General features: G+C 63.9%; 2 protein-coding genes across 2 annotated transcripts in view; both read left to right on the forward strand.

Annotated features, from left to right (window-relative positions):
• NPDC1 (neural proliferation, differentiation and control 1) overlaps positions 1 to 11,859 on the forward strand; it is a 36,290-nt gene extending 24,431 nt beyond the window's left edge. The window contains exons 2-9 of the mRNA XM_052815405.1: positions 1,335 to 1,478; positions 7,551 to 7,658; positions 7,801 to 7,965; positions 8,092 to 8,158; positions 8,608 to 8,692; positions 8,845 to 8,924; positions 9,043 to 9,139; positions 10,094 to 11,859. Of these exons, the coding sequence (XP_052671365.1) occupies positions 1,335 to 1,478; positions 7,551 to 7,658; positions 7,801 to 7,965; positions 8,092 to 8,158; positions 8,608 to 8,692; positions 8,845 to 8,924; positions 9,043 to 9,139; positions 10,094 to 10,171 (824 nt within the window). The 3' untranslated portion in view covers positions 10,172 to 11,859. The remainder of the gene's footprint in view (positions 1 to 1,334; positions 1,479 to 7,550; positions 7,659 to 7,800; positions 7,966 to 8,091; positions 8,159 to 8,607; positions 8,693 to 8,844; positions 8,925 to 9,042; positions 9,140 to 10,093) is intronic.
• A 4,090-nt stretch (positions 11,860 to 15,949) lies between these two features.
• On the forward strand, positions 15,950 to 21,262 carry LOC128154761 (POU domain, class 5, transcription factor 3). The gene is made up of 5 exons (XM_052815826.1): positions 15,950 to 16,483; positions 18,346 to 18,457; positions 18,863 to 18,993; positions 19,529 to 19,693; positions 19,974 to 21,262. The coding sequence occupies exons 1-5, from the start codon at positions 15,989 to 15,991 to the stop codon at positions 20,223 to 20,225; spliced, it is 1,155 nt and encodes a 384-aa protein (XP_052671786.1). The 5' UTR covers positions 15,950 to 15,988; the 3' UTR covers positions 20,226 to 21,262.
• Positions 21,263 to 22,651: the final 1,389 nt, after the last annotated feature.

Genomic DNA, 22,651 nt, shown 5'->3' on the forward strand with positions numbered 1-22,651 from the left:
CAGCTGGGTGCTGCACCCCCCATCCAGCTGTGCACCCCCCATCCAGCTGTGCCCAGCCCAGGACACGGGTGCACTGGGTGGTACCCGGCTCCTCACTGCCACCAGCTTGCAAGGGAGGGATGTCTGTGCTCATGCTGCAGCAGTGCCAGCACTGTCACTGTCCCCAGCAGCAGCTCCTGCTGCTGTCGCTGGAGGCCAGGACCCCAGAGTGTCCTCACAGCCCCACGCCGCAGGTGAGACCTGCGTGCTAGCTCTGTGTGTGACTGTCCCAGCTGGTCACGGTTCCTCTCTCCATCTCTGCACACAGTTTGGCACCATCACCCGGTCTCAGGACTCGGCTTTGTGTAGGACCCAGGGACTTTGTGTCCCCCCAGGAGGTGCCACTGGCTTCAGCCAGGCTGGGAGAGGATTGGGGCTGCTCCTGGCCATCACTGGCTGCCACGGCATCATGAGCGTGTTGGGTCCAGATGAGGTCAGGGGGGGGGGGCTCATGCCTACCCATAGGTACCAGAGAGGTCCCCGGGTCTGACCTAGAAACGAGATGCCCGGTAAAGCCACGAGGGAGGTTTGGGCTGCGGTGAGTCACCGGGGGAGGCTGTATCGCTCCGATTTCCCCTGTTGCGATGTCAAAGGGATGGAAATGGAAGCTGCTGCTGCCTGTGATGACCTGTCACAGCAGTGCTGAGGCTTTGTGGGGTGTTGGTTTGGGTTTTTTTTGTTCAACAGCTACCACACGAGCATCAGTTTGTGCTGGTTGGCTTTCAGCTGCCAGCCTGCTCAGACGCTGCCTGTGTGGTGCAGGCAGGGCTGGAGATCCTTGTTGCTGCCAGCTCTGCAGGACTCAGGTTGTCCTGCAGCACCCTGGGGCTTGGAGCATCCCACAGGATGGTGGCACCCTGGGGCTTGTGGTGTCCTGTGGGATGGCGGCACTCTGGGACTTGGAGCATCCCAGGGGACGGCAGCACCCTGGGGCTCTGGGTCCCATACAGGAGGATGGGTACTGCCTGCTCTTCCCTGCAGGCAGCAAAGAGCCTTGTGCAGGTCATAAAATCATAGACTACCTCTAGTTGGAAGGGACCTGTAAGGATCATCGAGGCCAACTCTCAAGCCATTAGAGCCTGGGCTTAATTGCAGTCAGTAATGGCTTTGTGAAGGCAAAGGGGGGCTGAGAGGCAGCTCCAGTGAAGCACGTCCATACCCATTAATTGCGGTGGGACCTGCCATCTGCAGGTGGGGCCGGGGCGGCTGGGTCCCATGCCAAGAGGCCATGGACAGACCCGGAGGAGCGTTTGACCCCTCTCCTCCTCCTGACCTGTTTTCTCCTGTCCCCACAGCAGCATCGTGTCCCCGGAGCCTGGACTGTGCCCTGCAGCGCCGGGAGTTCTGCCCACCCGGGTCGGGCACCTGCGGCCCCTGCCTGCCTCCCTTCCGGGAGGACAACCGCGGGCGATGCATCCAGAAGCAGCTCTCACCCAGCGGTAGGTGCACCCACCCTGCAGCAGCCCCTTCTGCAACCCCCTGCCCTGCCCTGCCTGCAAACCTGCCCCACACATCTGCAGCTCCAGGAGGTTCCCATGCCTTGGGGCAGCCCCCCACCCCAGCAGAAGCCGTGCTCCCTGTCCTCTGGCTTCTCCTCTCTATGGCAGCCATATCCCTGTGGGGATGGCAGCTCTGCCCCCTCTCATCCCAAGCCCTGGCTCACAGCAGATATGGGGTGGTTTTGGGGCTGGCGGGGAGCGCACAGACCCGACCCCACTCCTTCTGCATCCTCATGCAGCCATGCTGGTGACTGTGTGTGCCGCTGGACCCTGCCAGCACCCAGGGGTGCCCAGGAGCCCAGGGACAGGAGGGGGCCTGGATGACTGCCAGGGTGCTCCGGAGTCTGCCCGGCTGCTTTGGGCTGGGAACTTTTCGGAGGAGGGGAAGTGGCCATGCAGAGCCCCAGGCTTTGCAGGAGCAGGGTAGCAGCTTTTGGTGCACAGAGCTGTGACTTGTGCAGACCCTGTGGCCAAGGCAAACAGGTGCTCGCCACCTCACCCATCCCAGTGTTTGGGATTTCAATACCTGGTTCCCATCAGTTTGAGACATTGGGCTGTGGTTTGGGGCTGCCATCTCCTCCTCTGGTGATTCCCAACATCTGTGCCAGGAGGGTTGGAGTCGGCAGTGCCAGGTAGGAACCCTGCCCAGCTGTGCACAAGGGCACCGAGGGCTGCACCGGGTGTTATTCCCCCACTCCTTTCTCAGGGGAGCTGTGGGGCTGTGGCAGCCTGGGTGGCTGCGCTGTGCCAGTGGGCGGAGAGATGGGCAGAGCATCCCTGGGAGCAGCAGCCCATGGTCACCCGTGCCACCCTGCACAGGGCTCTCCCACCTGCTGCTACGGGGCGTGGAGGGTGCTCCTGGTGCAGCCACGGCACCTGCACCCCGGGTCGGCCACACAGCCGATGCCAGGGGCTGGGCACGGGGTTTTTAGGGTGACCCTCAACTCTTTGTGTGGCTTGGAAAGCTGTAAGCAGAGCTGTTTCTGTGGCCCCTACACCATGGTTTTTCTTGCAGATTCAACGAGCAGGCAAATTAAGACTAATTACAGCTCCACCCAATTATTTTTGCTGTAACTAAAGTGGAGTGGCCTCTGTGTGTGGGGAAGGAGCTGGGACCCGGCCATGCCCTCGCACGCCGTTGCCGGTGTGTTTCGCTGGGGACCACCTGGGTGCAGGGTGGGGGCTCTCGAGTGCCTCTGAACTGCCTCCGTGCCTGCTGCAAAGTGCATCAGCATCTTCCTCCAGCCTGCCCTTCTCTGCCTGCTTTTCGCTCCTGCTGCCCCCAAAACCCTCTTGCTAAGGCAGGATTCATTTTTTCATGGTGGGCAGAGCCCACGGTCCCTCCTGGAGCCCAGCTCCTGCCCGTGGTGGGTAGCCCACAGCATTGCCCAGCCCTGGCGTGGGACTGAGCTGGTGCTTGCCAGGTGGCATCCCTGCTGGTGCAGCAGCGGCATCCCCACCGGCACAGCCCTTTGCCCACACCCCAAGGCCTGGGGAGTTCCCAAAAACACACAGAGTGGCTCATCTCACACCGGGCAGTGCAGGCAGGGAAGACAAGCACTGGCTCACCAGACCGTGGCAGGTCCCAGAGAGGCAGCTCCCCCTGCACCTGAGCATGGAGGAGTCCTCTGTTTTTTGGGGGACGTTTCTTTGTGTTCTGGTTCCTGTGTCTTGGGTACGTTCGGGGGCCCGCCAGGGTGCAGCCCGTGCTTTGGAGCAGGTGGGCACATGGGGGATGGCAGAGCCCATCGTGCCCCACCCCTGGCTGGGGGGGGACGAGATGGCACAGGGATGGGGTCCAGGTTTCGCGTTCAGCAGTGAGCAAGGGTCTGACGGGCAGATGCTCCCTGCCATGGGCTCCACATCCACAGGTACTGAACAGTTTTAACAGTTGTTCGTGGTTTATTTTTTAATGTGACGTCTTGGGAGTAAATTCCCCTCTCAGAAGGGCTGCACATGCGCTGGCATCTCCATAGCAACCCCGCTCCGTGCAGGCTTCGGCAGGGAGATGCAGCCACGGTAGCATCCTCACCAGGCTTTGGCAGAGAGATGTGGGATCACCGTAGCATCCTCTCCCAGCTTCTCTGGGACCATGGTAGTGTCCTCTCCCGGCTTTGTCAGGGAGATGCAGGACCACGGCAGCATCCTCGGAGGATGCCGGGAGGATAGAGACTATCCCTGGGTCTCTCCCCACCCACATCCTGTTATCTCAAGCAATGCCACCACCTTCTGGCAGCAAAAGTTTGGGTACAGGGTGGAAAAAAAAAAGGGAATCCCCTCCCAAATCATCTATTTTAGCATGTAGGGGAGCGGTAGCATCCTGAGGTTGCCCAGCTCCTTTTGCCAGGGAGGCACCAATTTTTTCCATGGGTGCTTTCACATCCTGCTGGTCTGGCAGCAGCACCCAGCTGTCCGGTGCAACCGTGGGAGCCTGTGAGGATGCAGAGGGGCTGCGATAGCTGCATTTGGGGGAGGATGCAATGCAAACAGGGGAAGCTGCCACAGCTCAAGGATGCCTGACCCCTTAAAGGGGCTGCCCACGCAGCCTGCTGCGTGGGCAGCCCCTTTAAAGGGTTAGGCATCCTTGAGCTGCTTGCGATTACTGGTGACGCCGATCCTGGGATCCCAGCTACCACCGCCGCACCGTCCCCACGATTGGTTGCAGCTCCTGACAGGAGCGTGGGCAGGAGCCTGGGCTCCTCTCCCTTGGTGTACCTGTGCAGGCAGGCGCCAGGAGCAGCTTTTTGGGGTGAAAAGCAGCGTTTTGGGGGCCTCAGGAGGGTGATGCACGTGAGTGGTGTGTTCCTGCCATTGGCGACAGCGTGCGTGGGTGTCTCGGCATACCCGGTGCAGCACCAGCATGGAGGTGAGATGGGATGCGTGGGACATCATGATGTGGTGCATCCTGCAGCTGCTTTGGCTGGGTGCGCAGCTGGCTGCCTGTACCTCGCTGGCGCTGCCTGCGCAGGGGTCTGAGCCCCCGAAATGCTGCCAGCACCATGGTGCTGTGTGCCATTTGAATGTGCCGTGATCGGTTTGCATGATGTGGTTTGGGCTGGTGGGTCCCGTCCCTGCTCCCACTTGACCCCACCAGCACAGAGCCAGGGCTGAGCCCCACCGGGCTGCGAGAAGCACTTTGGGAAGAGGGGGGAAAAGAGGGGTCCCAGTTTGTGAACCTGGGAGTTCTCCCCTCCCGGCTTGCTGTGCTGCCAGCAGCCAGGAGGGCATCCATCATCCTGGGGCAGGACCATAGAAATAAATAGATTTGTAGGAATTTTATGCCCTCCTGTGGAGACTGTCAACATCAGGTTTCCTCTGCCCGGGGCTGAAGCCACACATGTCCCTTCTCCGCTCCCTGCTGTCCCCAAACCTGTCACGGTAACTGGCGAGACCCCTGTGTGCATCCCAGGGTTGAGCCCTGGAGACTCTGGGAAGGGGAAAGCCCCAAGGAGGGGTTGGGGGGGAGAGCGCCTGGGCTGGGCTACTGTGTGCCAGCCTGGCCATGCCCTCCCTGCTGCAGGCAGGTGGGGGGACCTACCATGAGAGGGCAGCCGTGCCCTGCGCGAGCCCTGCGTGCCTCCTGTGCATGCCCCTTGTGCCCCGTGCATACCCTGCGTGCACCCTGCGCCTGCCCAGCATGCCCAAATCGCTGAAGCAGGGCTGGGAAGGCCGCTGGAAGCCCCCCCACCTCTGCTCCTCTTGCAGCAAGAGCCAGGGTATGGGGCAGCCAGGCAGGAACTGGGGCTCAGCCCCGGCCCTCTGTTCCCTGGGGAGCAGCCCTAGGCTGGCATTTCACCGTGGTGTTTTGGGCACCCCCAGCAGGAACCGGCCATTGGTGCCAGGCTGCTTCTGCCCCGCCGATGTTGTGGGGTGGCAGATGTGCCATCACCAGGGGAAATCTCAGCTGCCAAACAAAACAGGGATGCAGGGATTTTTAGCTGCTGAAAGGGAACTTGGCGATAAAGCTGGTTAGCCTGGGTGAGCAGCACAGCGCAGGCACTGCTGGCAATGCCAGAAACCACAAATGGCACAGCTGCCTTGGTTTTCCTTATGCTGCTTCACACGGCGGGAGGCTCAGAGTGACCTGGGAGCTGCTCTTGCTGGTTTTCTAGGTTTTTTTCCTTTTCCAGCCATGTCACATTCATCCCCCTGAAGTGTTGGCTGTTGCAGCTCCGTCTGCCCAAGGCCAAGGGGTGTCAGGGCAGGGCTGGGCTGTGCACACCAACGCAGCCCAGTTCCTCCAGGCCCGACAGTGACACACATGGGCACGGCAATCCCCTAGGTGGGAATGGGGACAGGCCTTTCCATGAGCTCAGTGGGGATCTAGAGCCAGGCTGTTCCCATCCCGGGCACCAAGATGTCCCCAAATTGGGTGCAGCGCTGTCCCCATGACACACCAGGCTGTCCCCTTCTGGGCACACGGCTGTCCCCACGGGGCACAGAGCTGTCACCCTCAGTCCCATGCCAGCTCCCCTGCCCATCAGGAGAGCCTGGCCCCATGCCAGCACCTTGGCACCATGGCACTCACCCGTTGGGCTCGGCACTGGTGACACAGCCCCAAACCTGGCACCACGTGGCTGTGGCGCTGCTTTGCAAATCACTTTGGGGATGGAAACAACAGAGTGCAAAGAGCTGGGGAAACCTGGGGCTCGTGGGACGTTCCAGCTCCTGCCAAGGATGGGAGCCTGGGGGTCAGTCTGGGGACAGTGGCTCTTTGTGCACTTGTTTAAAGCAAGAGCGTCCCCCTTTTAAACTGGTGTTTGGCTTGTGTGGCTATGAGTCACTGGGCGGCTGAGTGGCCTTTGTGCCCAGCTCCAGAGGGAACTGGGTTTTATTTCCAAACACTGGGAGCGAGGACAGAGGAGCTGTAATTGTTATAACCTTGAATTATCCGGGAACTGAGCTGCCGGTACCACCTCGCCTTTGTATGTCTTGATTTACCCTCCAGGGCTTCCCACTGGGGACAGCCTGAATACGGCAGTGCCCGGTCAGAGGGAGCAGGGATGGGGACAGCGATGTCTCCTGCCTTTGAAGTTGAGTTTAATCCTGTTAAAAGCAGAGTGGTGAGCTCCCTGTTTGGCAAGCCTGAGGACAGAAGCTCCACTCCTGCTCCATGCTGTCACTCCATGGGTGGGCACCCCCAGGCCAGGGTGGGGGATCCTGCCCGTGCCCCATGCCACAGGGGCACACGGCCCTTTGTGGGTCCCCGGTGTGTACCTTGCTAGGTCATGGGCTGGGGCAGCCACCCATGAAATGTCCAGGCAGCCCCTGGGGATACCTGGTGGCCCTTGCTGCCTGGGGGATCCCAACCTCCTCCCCCAAAGGGGCTGCATCCTGCCAGGTGGTGGGCAGAGGCTGGCCCCTCAGCTGGAGTGAGGGTTCCCACCAGCTCCTGGACAGCCCCAGATGAGCCCTGGTCTGCAGTGGTTCCATCCTCCTGGGCTGTACAAGACAATTTGGGGTGAAAAAACAGTGTTCAAGTGTCCCTTGCCTGCTGTTGAACCAGCCTCGCTGCCTGCAGCGGGTCTGTGATTCACCCTGCCAGAGCTGCCCCTAGCACCTCGCAGCAGCGGGGCAGCTGTGGGGTGTCTCTCCTGGTCCAGCTTGTGTCCCTCCTCGCTCAGGGCCATTGTATGGCCCCAGGTGTGGGGACATGGGGCAGCTCCTGAGCAGCAGGTGCTGGCAGCCTGCCTGCTCCTATGGGGCTCTGTAGGACCCACTGGCTCTGGCATGGGGGCGGCTGCAGCCACTGTTGCTCCTGCAGCCTCCAGCATTTGTGGGGTGAAAAGCATCCCAAAAGTGGCAGGGACACGTACAGATCCCAGGTCTCAGCTTTGGGACCACAGGTGTGCCAGAGGGCTGCATCCGAGTGGGTTTAGACTCCAAACCACCCACATTTGCTCGTGCTGGGATGTGAGCCCCTTCTCGGGGGGATGCTGGGTCCAGCCCTGGGGCTAGGCATGCGGCTGCATCCCGGGGTGCCCATCTCATGCCCACTCTTTCCCGGCACAGGGCGGACATCCATTCCCAGCTTGGATGAAAAAATCGATTTTCTGGTGGACGTGCTGGCCAGGCAAGAAGCTCCTCACTCCCACCCACTGCAGGATGGCAAGCCCAGGAGTAAGTGTCTGCTCCCTCGCTCCCACCGCTCTCTGCAGTGGTGACGGGGATGCCACGGCAGCCAGACGCTGCACCCCAGGCTGGTTTGCCCTTCAGAGCTGCCTGGGCACTGCTCTGCTCACGGCTCTGCCTTTTCCCACAGCCACCCTGGTCCCTGCCAGTGGCAGACAGCGCATGGCCAGCAGGCTGAGAGAGGGGCTTCTGCAGCGGGAGGCAGCCACCACCCTCCCCACCTCCACCACCACTGCAGTCCAGAAGTACCCGGTGGAGGTGTCCCCCATCCCTTCAAATGATGACATGGTGCTTGGTGAGACCCGGGCGACAGGCGGTTCATGGGAGGGGGTTTCACATCCCGGCCAGGAGAGCGTGGGCTGGTGGCACTGTGCCGCCAGGCTCACCCACTGTCCTTTGGTGTCCCACTCCACCTCTGCAGGGCTGATCATGGTGTGCACAGTGGCTGGGATCTCGGCACTGATCGTGGCTGCAGTCTGCTGGTGCAGGTGAGCCAGGGGCTGCTGGTGCCAGCCAGTCCCTCAGTGTCCTTGTGCCTGGGGGAGCTTGTTCCTATGCTTCCTGGGCATGTGGGGGGGTTTGGAGGAGAGGCAATAGCTGCCCTTGCCAGTCCCCCTGCAGGTATGGCATCTGCCTGTTGGGGCTGGAGGACAGCAGTGGGACACCCCCGTGCCAGGCACAGGCTCCTGGGAGCAGGTGGCACCTAATTTGGCCCTCGCTGTGGCCCTGGGTGCTGGCATCCTGGGCACGTCAGTGCCTGGTGCCCAGGCCCTGCAGGATGGAGATGGCTGTGCCTGGGGGTGCCACCCATTGGGGGTGCCATCGCAGGGAGCAGGGGTGTGGGTGGGAGGACTGAGCCCTTCTGGGGGTCACTGGCTCCCGTATGGAGTCGTCTGCTCTAGTGGCTCCTGCCAACCACTCTCCTCTCCGCTTGCAGGCTGCAGAAGGAGGTCAGGCTGGCACAGAAAGCAGACTACTCAGCACAGCGAGCGGCCAGCCCCCTACCCTATGACAAGATCTCGGTAAGGCACCCACATCCCTCCTGGGGCGTTCGGCGCTCAGGCCAGGCATGTGCTCTGCTTGAGGGGCTTCCAATGCAGCGGGGAACACCCACCAGCCAGGCTGGGGGCTCTCTGGAGCTCGGTCTCAATGCCTGTCCTTGCTCTCTCCACAGCCCGGGGACAAGACGCTGGCTCAGAGTGCCCAGATGTACCACTACCAGCACCAAAAGCAGCAGATGCTCTCCATGGAGAAGTAAGCAGCCCCGGGAGCAGACAGCAGACCCAGTCACTGGTCCATGCCCTGCCATTAACTGGGGTGCTGTTAATCGTCCCCCTGGGCTTCACCCCCTCTCTGCATCCTCTCCCCCCAGACATAAAGAGGAGCCCAAGCTGCCAGACTCAGCATCATCTGACGAGGAGAATGAGGATGGAGACTTCACCGTGTACGAGTGCCCTGGGCTGGCTCCGGTATGGTGGGTGCAGGGCGGCCGGGGGGAGACCCTGTGCATGCAGGGTGGGATCCAACACATGCCTGGAATGTGCAGTTCCTCTCCAGGAGCCTTTTCAACATGTCCTTCATCAAACCCTGAGATGGTCCAACCTCTCTGCTTCCCCCATGTGCCCTGGCCAGGTCCCACTGGAGTTCTCCAGTGGGCAGGAGTGGGTGCCCTGGCATGGGTCCCCGAGCACAGGGCTTTTCACTGGGGAGCGCTGCCCCATGGCCCTGGGAGCAAAGAGCTGGAACAGCCGTTGGCAGACCCAGCCCGCCATCCCTGCAGTGCCAGGGACATGGTCACCTCAGGCTCCTGGGCACTGGGACCAGGGGGGCTCGTCCTGGTGCCTCCCCAGTGCCTGGACCGGGGACCTGTGACCACTCAAAGCCAGGGGGGACTTTCCTGGCTGCCAGGAGACCCCGGGGAAGGGCAGCTCCTAACAGCCCTGGGTACAAAGAGCACAAAGAGACCCAAAAGGAGCCTTTCACATGGTAATGGCTGCAGAGCCCGGCCATCAGGGCCCAGATTAAGGGTCATCATTAGGTTTTTACAGGCCCATTAAAGGGCACTTGATGGCAGGCAGTCTGGGCAAGGAACCCCATTCCTGCCAGCCAGGCTGGGGGTCCCATCCTGGGGTCTCCAGCCAGGCTGTGGGGTCCCATCCCATCCGGGACCATGGGTTTTACACATCATCACCCCACCCCAGCATCCCCGACTGCTCCTGGCAGGGAGGCAGCGCCTTTCCAGGGGTGATGGCAGGGTCCTGGTGTGTGTCACCCCAGCCGGCGAGGTCTCCCCCATCATCACTCCTCCCTGCTGGGCTAGGGTTCAGACCCAAACCCCTTGGGACAGGGTGGATCAAACCCCAGCTGGTTTCTGACCTCCTGCCTTTTCCTTCCCCGCATCCCGCTCCCTCCTGTTGCCACAGACTGGAGAAATGGAAGTGAGGAACCCGCTGTTTGACGACTCCTCCTTACACCCCTCCAACCCCAAGTCGCACCAGTAACACCCCTCCTCTCCTCTGCCTGAGCTTGCTACGGACTGTACGCCCAACGCTGAAGCCCGGCGGGGCGGCCGCGCCAGAGGGGCACCCGCAGCCAGGCGAAGGGGCACGGACCCCGCTCTGCCAGACTGTTCGACGCCTGCCCAATAAACACCCACTAACAGCTATGGGAGGGGGGGATCGCCCCCGTTTCCAGCGTCCTTGTCCTCTTTGCTGCTGTGATCGCGTCCCTGCCTTACCCTTCACAAGCTGCTCTCCGGGACACGCCAGCCCCCGGGGTGGGGGGGCGGCCGCTGCCTTGGCACAGAACCTGGCAGGGGGTACAACGCTGTCTCTTTGCATTTGGCTTTGAGGAGGGGGCTGCTGCCCCGGCTGCGGCTGGGCTGATGCGACAGCAGCTGGGAAAGGGCTGGAGGGGGGGGGTCAGAGGGTGGGAGATGGTCCAGGAGGGTCCAGGCACACTCGTGCCTGGAGGGGAAGGCATCAGGGCTGCCAGCCTGCCCAGACCCCCTCTTGCCAGGGATGGAGACTTTCCCCGGAGCGCGTGGCATCGCTGAAGGCTCTGGTGCCTGGCCTGCACCCTCCTCCCCAGGCCAGGCAGCCCCTGGCAGCAGGGTCCCGCTCCAGGAGCCAAGGGCAGGAGCAGGCTCAGGCAGGTGCTGGCATTGCTCCCCGGGATGCACCTTCAGATGCCGCCCTGTGCTGTGCCTGGCTGGGAGCAGAGGCTCTGCCCTGGCCCCCTGCACCAGCTCCATCCTCTTCTAGGGGTGCTGGTCCTCAGAAGCCCTGGGGCACAGACAGTCCCAGTGCTGCTGTGGCCTGGGACCCCGTGCTGGGCTGTGCCAGCAGAGGATTTGCTCGTGGTAGCCCTGGGTGCCAGCTGGGCTCTCACCCCAGGCCTCCATGGGGTGAAAGCTCAGAAAAAGGGTTCAGGGTTTTGGTTTTAAGCCCGTGGGACCATGGGGGAGGATGGAATGAGACTGGTGGGGGCTTGGGGGGCTGGGAGGGGTAGCCAAGGCACAATGGCTTTGCTGTGCTGCTTCTCTGCACAGAGCCCAGCCTGGTGCTCTCTCCGGGCATCCCTCTGTGGCAGTGGACAGTCTCTGCTGCTCCATCCCGGGCACCTCCTGGGCTCCAGAGACCCCCTGTACCCCTCCGCTGCCTGTGTCTGTGTCCGGCCTCACCAGCCCCCACTGACACATTCTTGCTCGGAGCCCAGCGCTGTTCCCCAAAAACCTCCCTGGTGCATTGGCTGTGACCCCTCCAGCATAAGGCCCGGGATGGGTTTTGCGTCGCTTTTCACAGCTGTGGCTTCATGTCCAGACCCTGGTGTGGACCATCATGGCCACGGGTAACCTGTTGCACGCAGGTCGTGTCTTGCATGGGGGTGGCCTCTTGCACGGACAGGAGCTGTTGCACGCACGGGAGCCATTGCACGCTCAGGAGCTGTTGCACGTGCAGGCAGGCACTGGCAGGGCAGGCAGCAGTGGCAGGGCTGTGCCAGTGAGCGGTGGTGGTGTGGGACCATCCCCGGCGGGGTGGCCGGCAGAGGCTGTCACTGCACAGATCCTTTCCCCACGCCCTGCTCCCCTACCCATGGGGCTCTTGCCCTTCTCCCTGCACCCCTCGTTGTTGTATGGATTGTAGTTCTTTTAAAAGGAGATTTTATTAAATGACATGTTTGAGACTCATGCGAGTGTGTGGTGTGGGGCCAGCTCCCTGCTGCAGGGCCCTCGGCTTGGGGTGCTCCTCTTGGGAGTGGGGTGGGATGAGGGGACAGGGAGGGAGGATGCTGTGGGTCCCCCATCCCAAAACCTTCCCCAGGGAACAGCGAGAGCAGCTGTCCTGCTCCTGCAGCTGGAGCAGCCTCCAAACCCTCCCAAGGGTTTTTCCCAAACCCGGCAAGAACCAGAGTTTATTTTCTTGCTTTTCAATATTTGCCAGGAGAGGTTTCCCCAGCAAAGGGTTGGGTGGGAGCCCCTGGCTGTGCCTGCCCGCACCCAGCCCTGCAGCACCCAGTGCCCACCCGCCCCCATCGCCCCTGGCCCCCAGGGCCGGGCCCTTCGCACCTCGGCGGGGGCAGATAAGGGCTATCGTGTCCCCCCATTGTGTGGAGCCTGAGCTCCTCTCCCGGCCCTTTGATCACGTCAGCCCCCCATCAGGCTGATACAATCTCATCTCCTCCTGGTTTCGGCAGCCTGGAGGTGGGTGCTGACTCACCACCAAAGCGCCCGGGCACCATCGGGAATGCTTCATGCTTCGCTCAGCCCCGCTCATGGGCAGCCCTGGGGTCTCCAGCTGCAGCGTCGGTTGGGCAGCATCGCACCCCAAATCACCTGGGACCACCCCAAGGCTCACCCTGGGGAAACCCAGCTTTGCACCCCCATCTCTGAGGTTCCCAAATTTATCCTTCCTTTGCTCTCAGAGCCCAGCAGCCTCTCAGAGCATGCCTGGGTTTTTTAGGAAGCTCTAGCTTTGAGTAAAACCCAGCTGCTCCTCCTGGGAAGGTGCCCTCGCTCAGGGCACCGTAGTAGCAGGAGACCTGTGTCCCCTGGGAAGCCGTGTGCCCACTGCGTGTCCAGCCACGGAAGAGCCATTTGTCCTGGGACACCACATCTGTGCCACAGACAGCCTGGGACAGCCCAGGGCTGGGTGTGGGGTCTGTGCTCAGCCCCAGCCTATCTGTGCCTCAGTTTCCCCAGCTGTAAAACAGCAGGGAGGAGCAGCTGGTGTGTTCAGGCACTGCGGTGATGTGGGTGATAGCCAAATTACAGCCCGGGCTCAGTAATGCAGAGGCCTTTTTATGAGAGGACAGAACTGGACCAAAACGTCCTCCAGGACTTTCAGCTCAGCTGGCTTTGGAAGCACCAACCCACCATCCTGCCCGCCCAGGCCAGCTGCAGCCAAGCAAACTGCAGTGCCACGGAGGAGCTTTGGCATGCCTCCCAGGGATGGGGCTTCTGAAGCTGAACCCGCTGCCCAGCCCTCCTCACATGGACCTGGGGTGAAGACTGTGGCCGGCCTCTGACTGTGGGGCCCCAACCCGCCACGTGCAGGGCTGCAGCCCACCAAGGTGTGATTGCCTTAGGCGTGAAACTCAGGGGGATCCAGCACAGCCCCGGTGGCTTCTCCATCACCTGCCCCAGGAGAGAAGGTGGACTGACGGTGAATAAAACATCATCTGTGATCATGCACTCTTTTAAAACCTTGTCTCCAAGGCAAACCGCTGCCAAACCAGCACGCTCAGCAAAGGGAGGACAAGTGGATGTGCATCTCTGTCCCCCCCAGCCTGCTGCCATCTCAGCGAGCCAGGGAGGACAGACGCATTTCTTTCTGCTCCCTTTTTCCTAGTGGAATCCCACCCATCCCTGGCTGCATTACAGACCACAGAGCCGGGCCCGAGCCTGGAGCGTGAGCAGGCTCCAGCCGTGGGGGTGACGGAAGGATGCATCCTTCCTCCTCCCGGAGCAGGCAGGAGGCTCTGCCCCAAATAAGACGGACGGCCAAGCCTCGGCCATTGGAGCACAATAACCGGGCACCTCACACAGCTCCCCCAAAATCGCCCCATTTAAATGTATGGGGGGGGGGCACACACCGAGAAACCCCACTGACTCCCTCCGCATCCCCCAGTTAAAACCATCACTGCCACAATGGGCCCCGCTCCTACAAAGGGGCCGGTTCAAAGTCAACGTCTCCCTTCCCCTCCGCCTGTATATGAAAGGGAGCAGGAATGCGTTTGAGGCCTCGGCGGGCTGGGGGGGCTGGGGGGCTTCCTGGGGGGATGGAGAGAAAGAGCAGGTTGGCAGGAGGAGGGGGTCCGGCCCGGGAACAATAAATCAAAGGGAAGGGGAGTTACTGCCCGGCCAAGGATCTTCTGAAACCCCGGGCCGCAGCGGGAGCCCGGGAGGAGCAGGGCTGATGGCGGCGATTGGAGTCCCGCAGCGAGACTTCCTCTGCCCGCTGGCAGCGGGGCAGGCAGCGCGGCCGGCCTGCCCGCACGGCGCCTGGGGCCGGCATCCCCGGCAGCGCGGCCCGGGGCCCGGCTCTGCCCTTGCACGGCCGAACCCAGCACCTGCGGGGGAAGGTGGCCCACCCCAGGCAGGTCCGGCAGCCGCGGGGCTCATTCGGGGTCGCCCACGTCCCCGCCGATGGGCTTTTTGCATCCTCAGGTCGTTTTCCTGGGGCTGCCCTCCCTGCCCAGGGCAGCCTGGCACACGCCCAGCCGGGAGTCAGGAAGGGGCTTTAGCTCCAGCTCATCCTCTCGGTCATTTTTTTTTTTTTCCTTCTAGGAATATCATTACAAGGCGGGTATTTTGGGGGGGTTTGTTTGGTTTTTTTTTTTTCCTTCTAGGAATATCATTACAAGGGGTGGGGGGGGGGTGGTGGTTCCACTCCCCCCGACGTGCGGCAGTGCCATGTGCTGGGCCAGGGGCTGCCGCAGGCACTGCGGGTGCCAGCCCCCGTGTGCCAGCCGCTAGGTACGAGTCCCTTGGAGCCAGCCCCCTCGGGAGCCAAAGCAAGTGCTTCATGGTCAGCATCGAGCACCTTCCCCCAGTCCCACCAGCAGCCCCAGCCCCATTCCACCGCCGCGGGGGAGGCTCCTCCAGCCTATCTCTTCGGCATATCTCTAGTGCGAGACGGCGGCAGCAGGCTCCCGGTAATCCGGGTTAATAAACAGGGAGTGGTGCTGGCGGCTGGATCGCCCCTCGCCCTGCTCTGGCTGGGGCCGGGGGGGGTGCCCGCGCTGCCGGTCCCTGCCTGTCTCGGGAGCCCGCAGCGGGCAGCGGGCAGGCAGGTCCCAGGGTCAGGATCGGGGAAGCTGCGGAGGGAAGAGGGAAACGCCTGGAGCCGGCCCCGATAGCGGCACTGTGCGGGGCGGTGCGAGAGGAAAGCCCTTCAGATAGAGAAGATACCCAGCGCCTGCATTGTGGGGCAGATGGGCCCGATAGCCGGGGCTGCAATCAGCTCCCCGGCGGCACACCCAGAGCTCCGGGGCCTCGCTGCCTGCCCGGGCCTCCGGGGAGGACACGCTCCCTCCGAGGCAGGGCCTTCCTCTGCGGGGCGAGGAAGAGGAGAGGGACGGGGGGAGCGTGAGGGAGCCGGGGAGCCCCAGCTTTGTCCACGAAGCGCTCTGCGGGGCACCCCACGGAGCCGTGAGGCTCTGCCGCTGGGACAGCGCGTCGCGGAGGGCCGAGAGGAGTGGCCGAGCCCTCCTCCAGCCCTCCCGCTGCACGACGGCCCCGGCGGCCCCGGCGGCCCCGGGGCTGACGCCGGGACGCTGCCCCCGTTCCCCAGAGCGATCCCGGTCCCCTGCCCGTGCCCTGCGGCGCTGGGGAGTCCCCGGGTGGGGGGACCCTGGGGCTGGTGCTGCCCCAACATTCGGAGGCGTGGGCCCCACCGAGCACCCCGAGCTGCGCGGAGGGGGTGGAGGGCAAGTCTGCCCTTCTCCGCAGACGGGGCGAGCGGGGCCGGGGGGGGCGGTGCGAGGCCCCGCGGCGGGGTCCCTCGCCCGCCGGGGCCGGCCCCGTCCCTCTCCTCCCCGCGGCCCGAGGGCGCGGGCGGGCCACAGCCCACCTTCCATCGCACCTTCCCCCCCCCCTCCCCCCGACACCCCCTCCCCCCTCGGGGATCAAGTTCACGCCCGACCCACCGGTGCGGGGCCAATGGGGCCGGGGCCCATTTCCATACGGCCCGGCCCGGCCCGGCCCGGCCCCGCCGCCTTCAGAGGCCCCGGCGGCGCCGCAGCAGGGAGGCAGCGGCCGGCGGGCGGCCGGGCCGAGCCCCGCAGCCCCCGCATGGAGCCCTAGGGCGGCGGGCAGCATGTTCAGCCCGGACGGGGGGCTGCCGGCCGCCCCCTTCGGCCTCCTGCCCGACGCCGGCCCGCCCTTCTCCCGCGGCGGCTTCGACGGGGCGGCCGCCCAGCCGCTCTTCTTCCCCTTCGCCGCCGAGCCCGAGGCCGCCCGCGACCCGCCGCCGGCCCGCGCCTGGCTGCCCCCGCCCGCCGGGCCGCCCGCCAAGGCGGAGGCGCGTCCGGGCCGGCCCTGCCGCCAGCCCTCGCCCGAGCCCCGCGCGGCGGCCTGCTGCGGCCCGGCCTGGCCCGCCCCGCCCTGGGCCGGGCCCGCGGCCCCGGGCGCCGCCAACGCCGCCCTGCCCGGCCCGCCCTTTCCCGGCCCCGCCGCCGCCGCCTTCCCCGGCCCCCCGCTCTGCCCCGCCGCCCTGCAGCCGGGCTCCGGCGGCCTCTCCGGGCTGGGCAGCAGCGGCAGCTCCAGCGGCGCCGCCAGCGAGGGGGGACACTCCAGCGACAGCGGCGACGAGGTGAGACCCGACGGGACGGGGACGGGCGGCCCTGCCCCGCCCCGCTGCCCGGCAGGCGGGCTGCCCCGGCACCCGCCTCTCCGCCTTGCCGCGCTCCCCTCCGCGCCCCGGGGCCGCTGCGGAGGCGGGGAGCGGAGCCTGGGCTCGCTGCCGTGCCGCCACGTCGGGGCAGGGAGCTGCCTGGCCCCCGCCCCACTCCGGGCATCGCCGGCCCGGCCTGGCCCGGGCGGGGGCAAGCGGGGAGCCCGTCGGTGCCGTTCTGCCTGCTCGCTCCGCCGGGCGGCCCCGGGAGAAGCCCTCAGCCGGCCCGACGTGTCCTAGCGCTGGGGCTCGTCTCGGCTGGGTCAGCCGCTCCGCGGCGGGCAGCGCCTCGAGAAGGCTGCTTTGGGGCGAGAAGGGTGGTTTCGGGGACTCGCGGGGGGCAAGTTTTCACTTTGTGCTGCCCGTCCCTTATACGTGACGCTGCAGGCACGTCCCACTGAGACGGTCCCCTGCGCCCGTCGCTGGTCCCTTATCCACGGCGCCGAAGCCCGGCTCGGGCGGGACCCGCAGCGCGGTCCCCCCGGGCTCTGCCCCGCCGCCGCCTGGCTCCTGGCAGCCTCCGCGGGCACCGACGGCTGCCGGGGCGCGGGCAGAGCCGGCCCGGGGCGGGGGGTGGCAGCGCTAGTTACCGGCAGGACTGGCAGTTGTGTTTCGGGTTCGTTTTTAATATTTTTGAATCTTGGCATAATATAAACCCGTCCCTCGCAGGCAAGCACGCCTCGGGGGTAGCACGGCAGGTGATGCCGGGGCTGTTGCGGGTCTGTTGGGTTTGTGCGGAGCCGCTGCCGGGTCCGGGCCGCGGGGATTCGGGAGCCCCCACGCGTGCCACGATGGGAGCGCGGAAGGGATGCGCATCCCCCGGGTGGCAGCCTGCCGCGCTGGACGGGGGCTACGAGGAATGGTTTTTCCCGCCTGAGGGAGGATGGGGATTGTCCCGCGGCAGGAATGCTCCGGGAGCCAGGAACTAAAAAACGAGACTTGGTAGCAGGAGGGACATCTGTAAAATCCGAAATCGCGCTGCCAATGTGGAAATCGGGGAAAAGATTGCAAAATGCCCCCGCAGCAGTTGAGGGCTGCGCTGCGGGGAGAAGGGGAGGCACCTGGGTAAGCAGCTTTCCAGCAGGGAAGAGCCTGGTTGTGGCAAAGAGCTGTGTGAATCCCACTCGAGTCATGGGCGCTTTCATCCTTCGTGTCACATGAGCCATTTCACCTGCCCTGGGTGCAGGTGAGAGAGGGGCTGGCAAGGGGCAGCCGCAGCCCCAGAGCCGTGGGGAGGTGGGTGCCCATGCCCCGGGATAGCTGAGGCCGTGGGGAGGTGTCCTGTGGTGCGTGGGAGTGGGGCGATGCTTGGACCATCAGCAAATGTGCCCATCAGTGCTGCCTCTGGTCAGGCTAAGAGGGTCTGAGCCTGGGGCCAGACAGGACATTCCAAATGACCCTGGGGGACCCAGGGACCAGGACCTGCTTTCTGTCCCCGGGTCCTTGGGCCACCCTGGGTCTCTGCCACACCAGCCTGGTGTGAGCTGGGCGGTGTGCTGTGGCTGGGGGGTGTCCAGGGGGTCCTGCATGGGGCGGGGTGGGGTGGAGGCAGGTTGGGGTCCCTGAGCAGAGCCCCTTGTTCAGGCGTTGGGGAAAACCCCTCTGCCACCCACCCCATCGCCCAGAGGAGGCAGCAGCTGGTGGCTGCTGCCAAGGGCTCAGCTGAGCCCACTCCTGTCCCCATCCCCGTCCCATGCTGACCCCGACACACCGACAGACCCCGGTCTTGGCAGCCCCTGGGCGCAAGTTCTCCCCTCTCAGTTTATCTCTGCCCCTGCCAGGATGCGCCAACCTCAGAAGAGCTGGAGCAATTCGCCAAGGACCTCAAACACAAGCGCATCATGCTGGGCTTCACCCAGGCTGACGTGGGGCTGGCTCTGGGCACCCTCTATGGTAAGGGTCCAGTAAGGGTCCTCATCTCCCCCCCACACCCGGGGGGAAGGGAGAGGCCTGGGAGGGGGATGGAGCACCTGGGCAATGGAGATTTCTGCACCTTAACGACCTGCAAAGGAGGCGGTGAGCACCAGCCCCAGGGCTCCTGGGGCTCCTGAGCCCTGTTAAGTACTCAAACTGGAAGAGTTTGTTAACAAGGAACTGTCTTAAAATGCCTACAGCTGCTTATTGAAGAGTGTTGCAGTGTTTTAAATCCCTGCTGAAGCAGCAGGGAGAATGCATTTCCTGGTCCCCCATCCCCAGGGACCGGCTGCTGCAGGGGGGATCCTGGGGGGGCTGCTGGTGGTGGGATATGCCCCCACATGGGGGCAGGAGCCGTGTGTGATGCCCTGTCTGCCCATGCAGGGAAGATGTTCAGCCAGACAACCATCTGCCGCTTCGAAGCGCTCCAGCTTAGCTTCAAGAACATGTGCAAGCTAAAGCCGCTGCTGCAGCGTTGGCTCAATGAGGCGGAGAACACGGACAACATGCAAGAGGTGTGGGGCTGGGGAGGGCCGGGAGCCAGGGGTACTGCACACTGATGAGCCCTCAAGCTGCAGCTTCTCCTCGCTTTTACACGTGATTTTGGGGGAAGAAGAAGGGAGGGAGCAGCAGGTGTCTTGTGTGCCATAGCAGCATCTCACTGCCGCGGCTTCGGTCCAGCTGTAGGGGGAACCGTATCTACTGGGTATCGCCTTCTGCCAGGCTGGGGGGGAGCCCAAATCCCCTCATAGATTGTTACCTTGTAACAACTGTGGCAGCTGCTGTCTCGGAGCAGCTAGGTCCTGCTGGAATCTCAGATAAGCTGGAGATGCAGGAAGACATGTCTGCCCCTCCTGCACCAGCTGCAGGCAGTGCTGGGACACTGGGAATGGTCCCAGTCACAGTGGGGTGATGCTTAGTGGACAGTCACAGGGACGAAGCCTGTCCCCGTCCCTCCCAGACCTCTGCAGCCAGCCGCACGTGTGTCCAGAGCCTGGTGGGGACGTTACCACCCCTGTGACCAAGTGTATGGCCTCTCTTCGTTTCCAGATGTGCAATGCGGAGCAAGTGTTGGCCCAAGCCCGGAAGAGAAAACGCAGGACCAGCATCGAGACCAACGTGAAGGGGACGCTGGAGAGCTTCTTCCGCAAGTGTGTGAAGCCCAGTCCCCAGGAGATCTCCCAGATCGCCGAGGACCTCAACCTGGACAAAGACGTAGGTTGGGAGGGTTCAGAGGCTGGGTGTCTGAACGGATGTGGTTCCCAGATGCTTGTATCAGGCCAGGTCGATACTGGAAGCTGTGGGAGAGCAGCCGGGGCTGGTAGCCGCCATCAGCCTGGCCGAGCCCAGCCCCAGCAGGAGCTGTGGCAGGGAGGGGGCATGTGCTGGTGAGTCGGGGTGCTGTGGAGATGCCACCAGCAGCAGGGTCTCCTTGTCACCCACACAGCGCCTGGGCTTGCACCCCTCACCCTTCCCCGTCTCCCCTCCCTTGCAGGTGGTCCGGGTCTGGTTCTGCAACCGGCGTCAGAAAGGCAAACGGCTGCTGCTCCCCTTCGGCAACGAGGCAGAGGGGGTGATGTACGACATGAACCAGTCCCTGGTGCCCACCGGCCTGCCCATCCCGGTGACGTCCCAGGGCTACAGCCTGACATCCTCCCCTCCCGTCTACATGCCGCCCTTCCACAAAGCTGAGATGTTCCCTCCAGCGCTGCAGCCTGGGCTCTCCATGAACAACAGCAGCCACTGAACCGGGGGCTGCGGGGGCCAGTGACGGTGCCGCGCTGACACCGTGGCCAGGCTGGCTCTCTGGGGGCTGCTCCTCCCCGCCTTCACCCTGAGAAGGCACGGGCACGGCCTCGCTCCCAGGGCTTGCCTGGGCACTCGCTGGGCTGCCTTCGGGTTTTGGGGCACGAGGGGCAGGGGAAGGGCTGGGAGTCTGGCACAGGGATGGTGCCTGCTCTCTGCGGTTGCTCCCAGCCCTTCCCAGTTATGCGAGTTTACTGGTTCCAGCAGTGTCGGCCCCCCTCTGACCTCTCTTGGGGGGCAGCTGCTCCTGCCCCACTGCACCCCACCAAAGCCGCGCGTGCCCAGGGCAATGAGCACAGCTGCCTGCGCCCGGCCCCAGCCCAGCCGAGCTGCTCTCCTGCAAGACCCAGAAAAAAGTATCTTTTAGATTTTTGGGGTGGGGGGGTGGGAGAGGGGTGGTTTTATTATTTTTTTTTTTAATGGTTTTTGGTTGTAGTTTTTAAAAAGCAAAAATCTTTGTAGTGGTTACTAGTTTCCCAGGTGCCTCCCCCCTGTCACGTAGAGTGGGGCTGGGGTGCTGTGCTCAGGGCTGGGGTCCCCGGTGGCTCTGCCCACCCTCCTGGGCAGCTGGGGCGAGCCAAGGGCCTGGAGCATGGGGCTGGAGGTGAGCCCTCGCAGCCCCAGCCGCCCCTTGCCCCGCGGTGCAGGAGAGCTTCACCCATCTGTGGGCAGGCTGGTGGGGCTTGTTTGGGGGGGGGGGGGAGTGTTCCTCCCCGGCCCTTGTGCCCAGCATCACCCCGGGTCCCCTGTGCCCTCCTCCACTCCCCAGCTGTTGTCCCTCTGCCCCAGCCCCAGCCCGGATGCCCAGGGATCATCTTTCCCTGGGGGTTCCCAGCCCAGGGGGCTGACACCGTCCCCGTCCATGCTGCTAGCACCCCTGTGCCTTTGAGCCTGCTGTAGTTGATGATTTTTATAATTTTTTTCTTAATCATATTCCCTCTGGCAATGAAATAAATCTCAGTTCTTTGGGGCATGAGAGTGAGTTAACTCTTTCCTTGCCTCCCTTGCATCCCTGCTCCTGCACAGTCCCAGGCAGCCCAGCAGTGTGGGTTTGGCTGCATGCAGGGACACAGTCGGGCTGGACCGGTGCACCCAAATAGAGTGGATGTGTCCCTGTCATGCCTGCAACACCCAGCTCTTGGCTGCCTGCAGCCTGGCTCACCACCAGGAGTGGTGGCAGCTTGGCCCTGGAGGGACACCAGCTTGTTGGAGCTGGGCCCGCCCAAAGCAGGGGTGGTCAGGAGTAGGGGGGCAGGCGCATCTTCCACCTGTTTTGAGCTGCTAAAACAGCAGCTTTTGGGAAGAGTAGAAGCCCAGCGGGATCTTGCAGGCTGCTCCAGCAGATGCCCGTGGATAGGGAAGGACCGGGCGGGGATGTAGCGGGAGCTGCTGAGCTCCCAGCCCTGGGGTGGGCAGGGGAGGGGTATGGGAAGCCTGGGCTGTCCTTGCTGTGGGGCTGCCACCCTGGCACCAGCGGGTGAGGGATGCTCCTCCCGTGTGCATGGTCCAGCCAAGGCAGCCTTGCAGTGACGGGGCCGGTGGTGCCAGCCCAGCCAGTCAGGTCGGGGTGGGCACCAGGGGCTGAGCTGGTGGGGATGGTGGGTGCCAGCCCAGCCAGAAGAAGCAAGTGTCTGGGGGATGACGCCTCGCTTTTCACTGCCATGGCCTCTGCAGCCTGGTTTGCCACCAGCCTGCGTCCCTGAGGGATTTTTCCCCTGAGCAAAAGCAATGAAATGACCAAGCCTGTGGGGAAACTTCTGAAAAGCCCCTTTTTCAGGTCGGCTGCCAGTGAACGATGGGCTTGCTCTCTGGGGCTGGCCTGCAGCCTTGCTCCCGTGGGCCAGGCAGGAGCAGGGTCACTGCAGGCAGCTGCTCGTGAGGCACCTCGGGACCCTGCAAAGGGCCGGGCTGCACACCAGGCTGGGTGCCAGCCCTGTGGGGCAGGATCCCCTTGGCTCACCCTGTGTCCCCGCTTGCTCCCCAGTGCCTGGGTGCCCAAGGCCACGTCCCTGCCTGCCCGCAGGGTGGGGGCACAGCCAGGCATGGCACCCGCTGGAAACTGCCCCCCCCCCCGCCGCTGCTGCCCTTTGCTGCCTGGCACTTTGGGGGTGGGAGGGCTGGGGGTGCTGGAGGCTGGCGATCAGCGGGGTTGGTAGCAGAAAGCCTGGGAAGGGTGTCACCTCCCTGAGGTTTCTCCACATTTCCACCATCTGACTTTTCAGCAAAGGCCAGCCAGGCAGGAGCCCCAGCCCCGCACAGGACCCCCAGATCCCGCTGCCCCAGCCCCCTGCCTGCAGGCGCACAGAGCCCCTCCTGCTCCGTTTTCAGTTGACCCAGAAGACAAAACAAAACGGAAATCGGAAGCCA

This window comes from Harpia harpyja, chromosome 19 (genome assembly GCF_026419915.1).
Source record: "Harpia harpyja isolate bHarHar1 chromosome 19, bHarHar1 primary haplotype, whole genome shotgun sequence".
Lineage (NCBI taxonomy): Eukaryota > Metazoa > Chordata > Aves > Accipitriformes > Accipitridae > Harpia > Harpia harpyja.

Coding starts and splice junctions, on each gene's coding strand:
- LOC128154761 (XM_052815826.1), top strand. CDS start 15,989: ATGTTCAGCCCGGACGGGGGGCTGCCGGCCGCCCCCTTCGGCCTCCTG. Junction 16,484..18,345: donor CCAGCGACAGCGGCGACGAG/GTGAGACCCGAC, acceptor TGCCCCTGCCAG/GATGCGCCAACCTCAGAAGA. Junction 18,994..19,528: donor ACACGGACAACATGCAAGAG/GTGTGGGGCTGG, acceptor CTTCGTTTCCAG/ATGTGCAATGCGGAGCAAGT.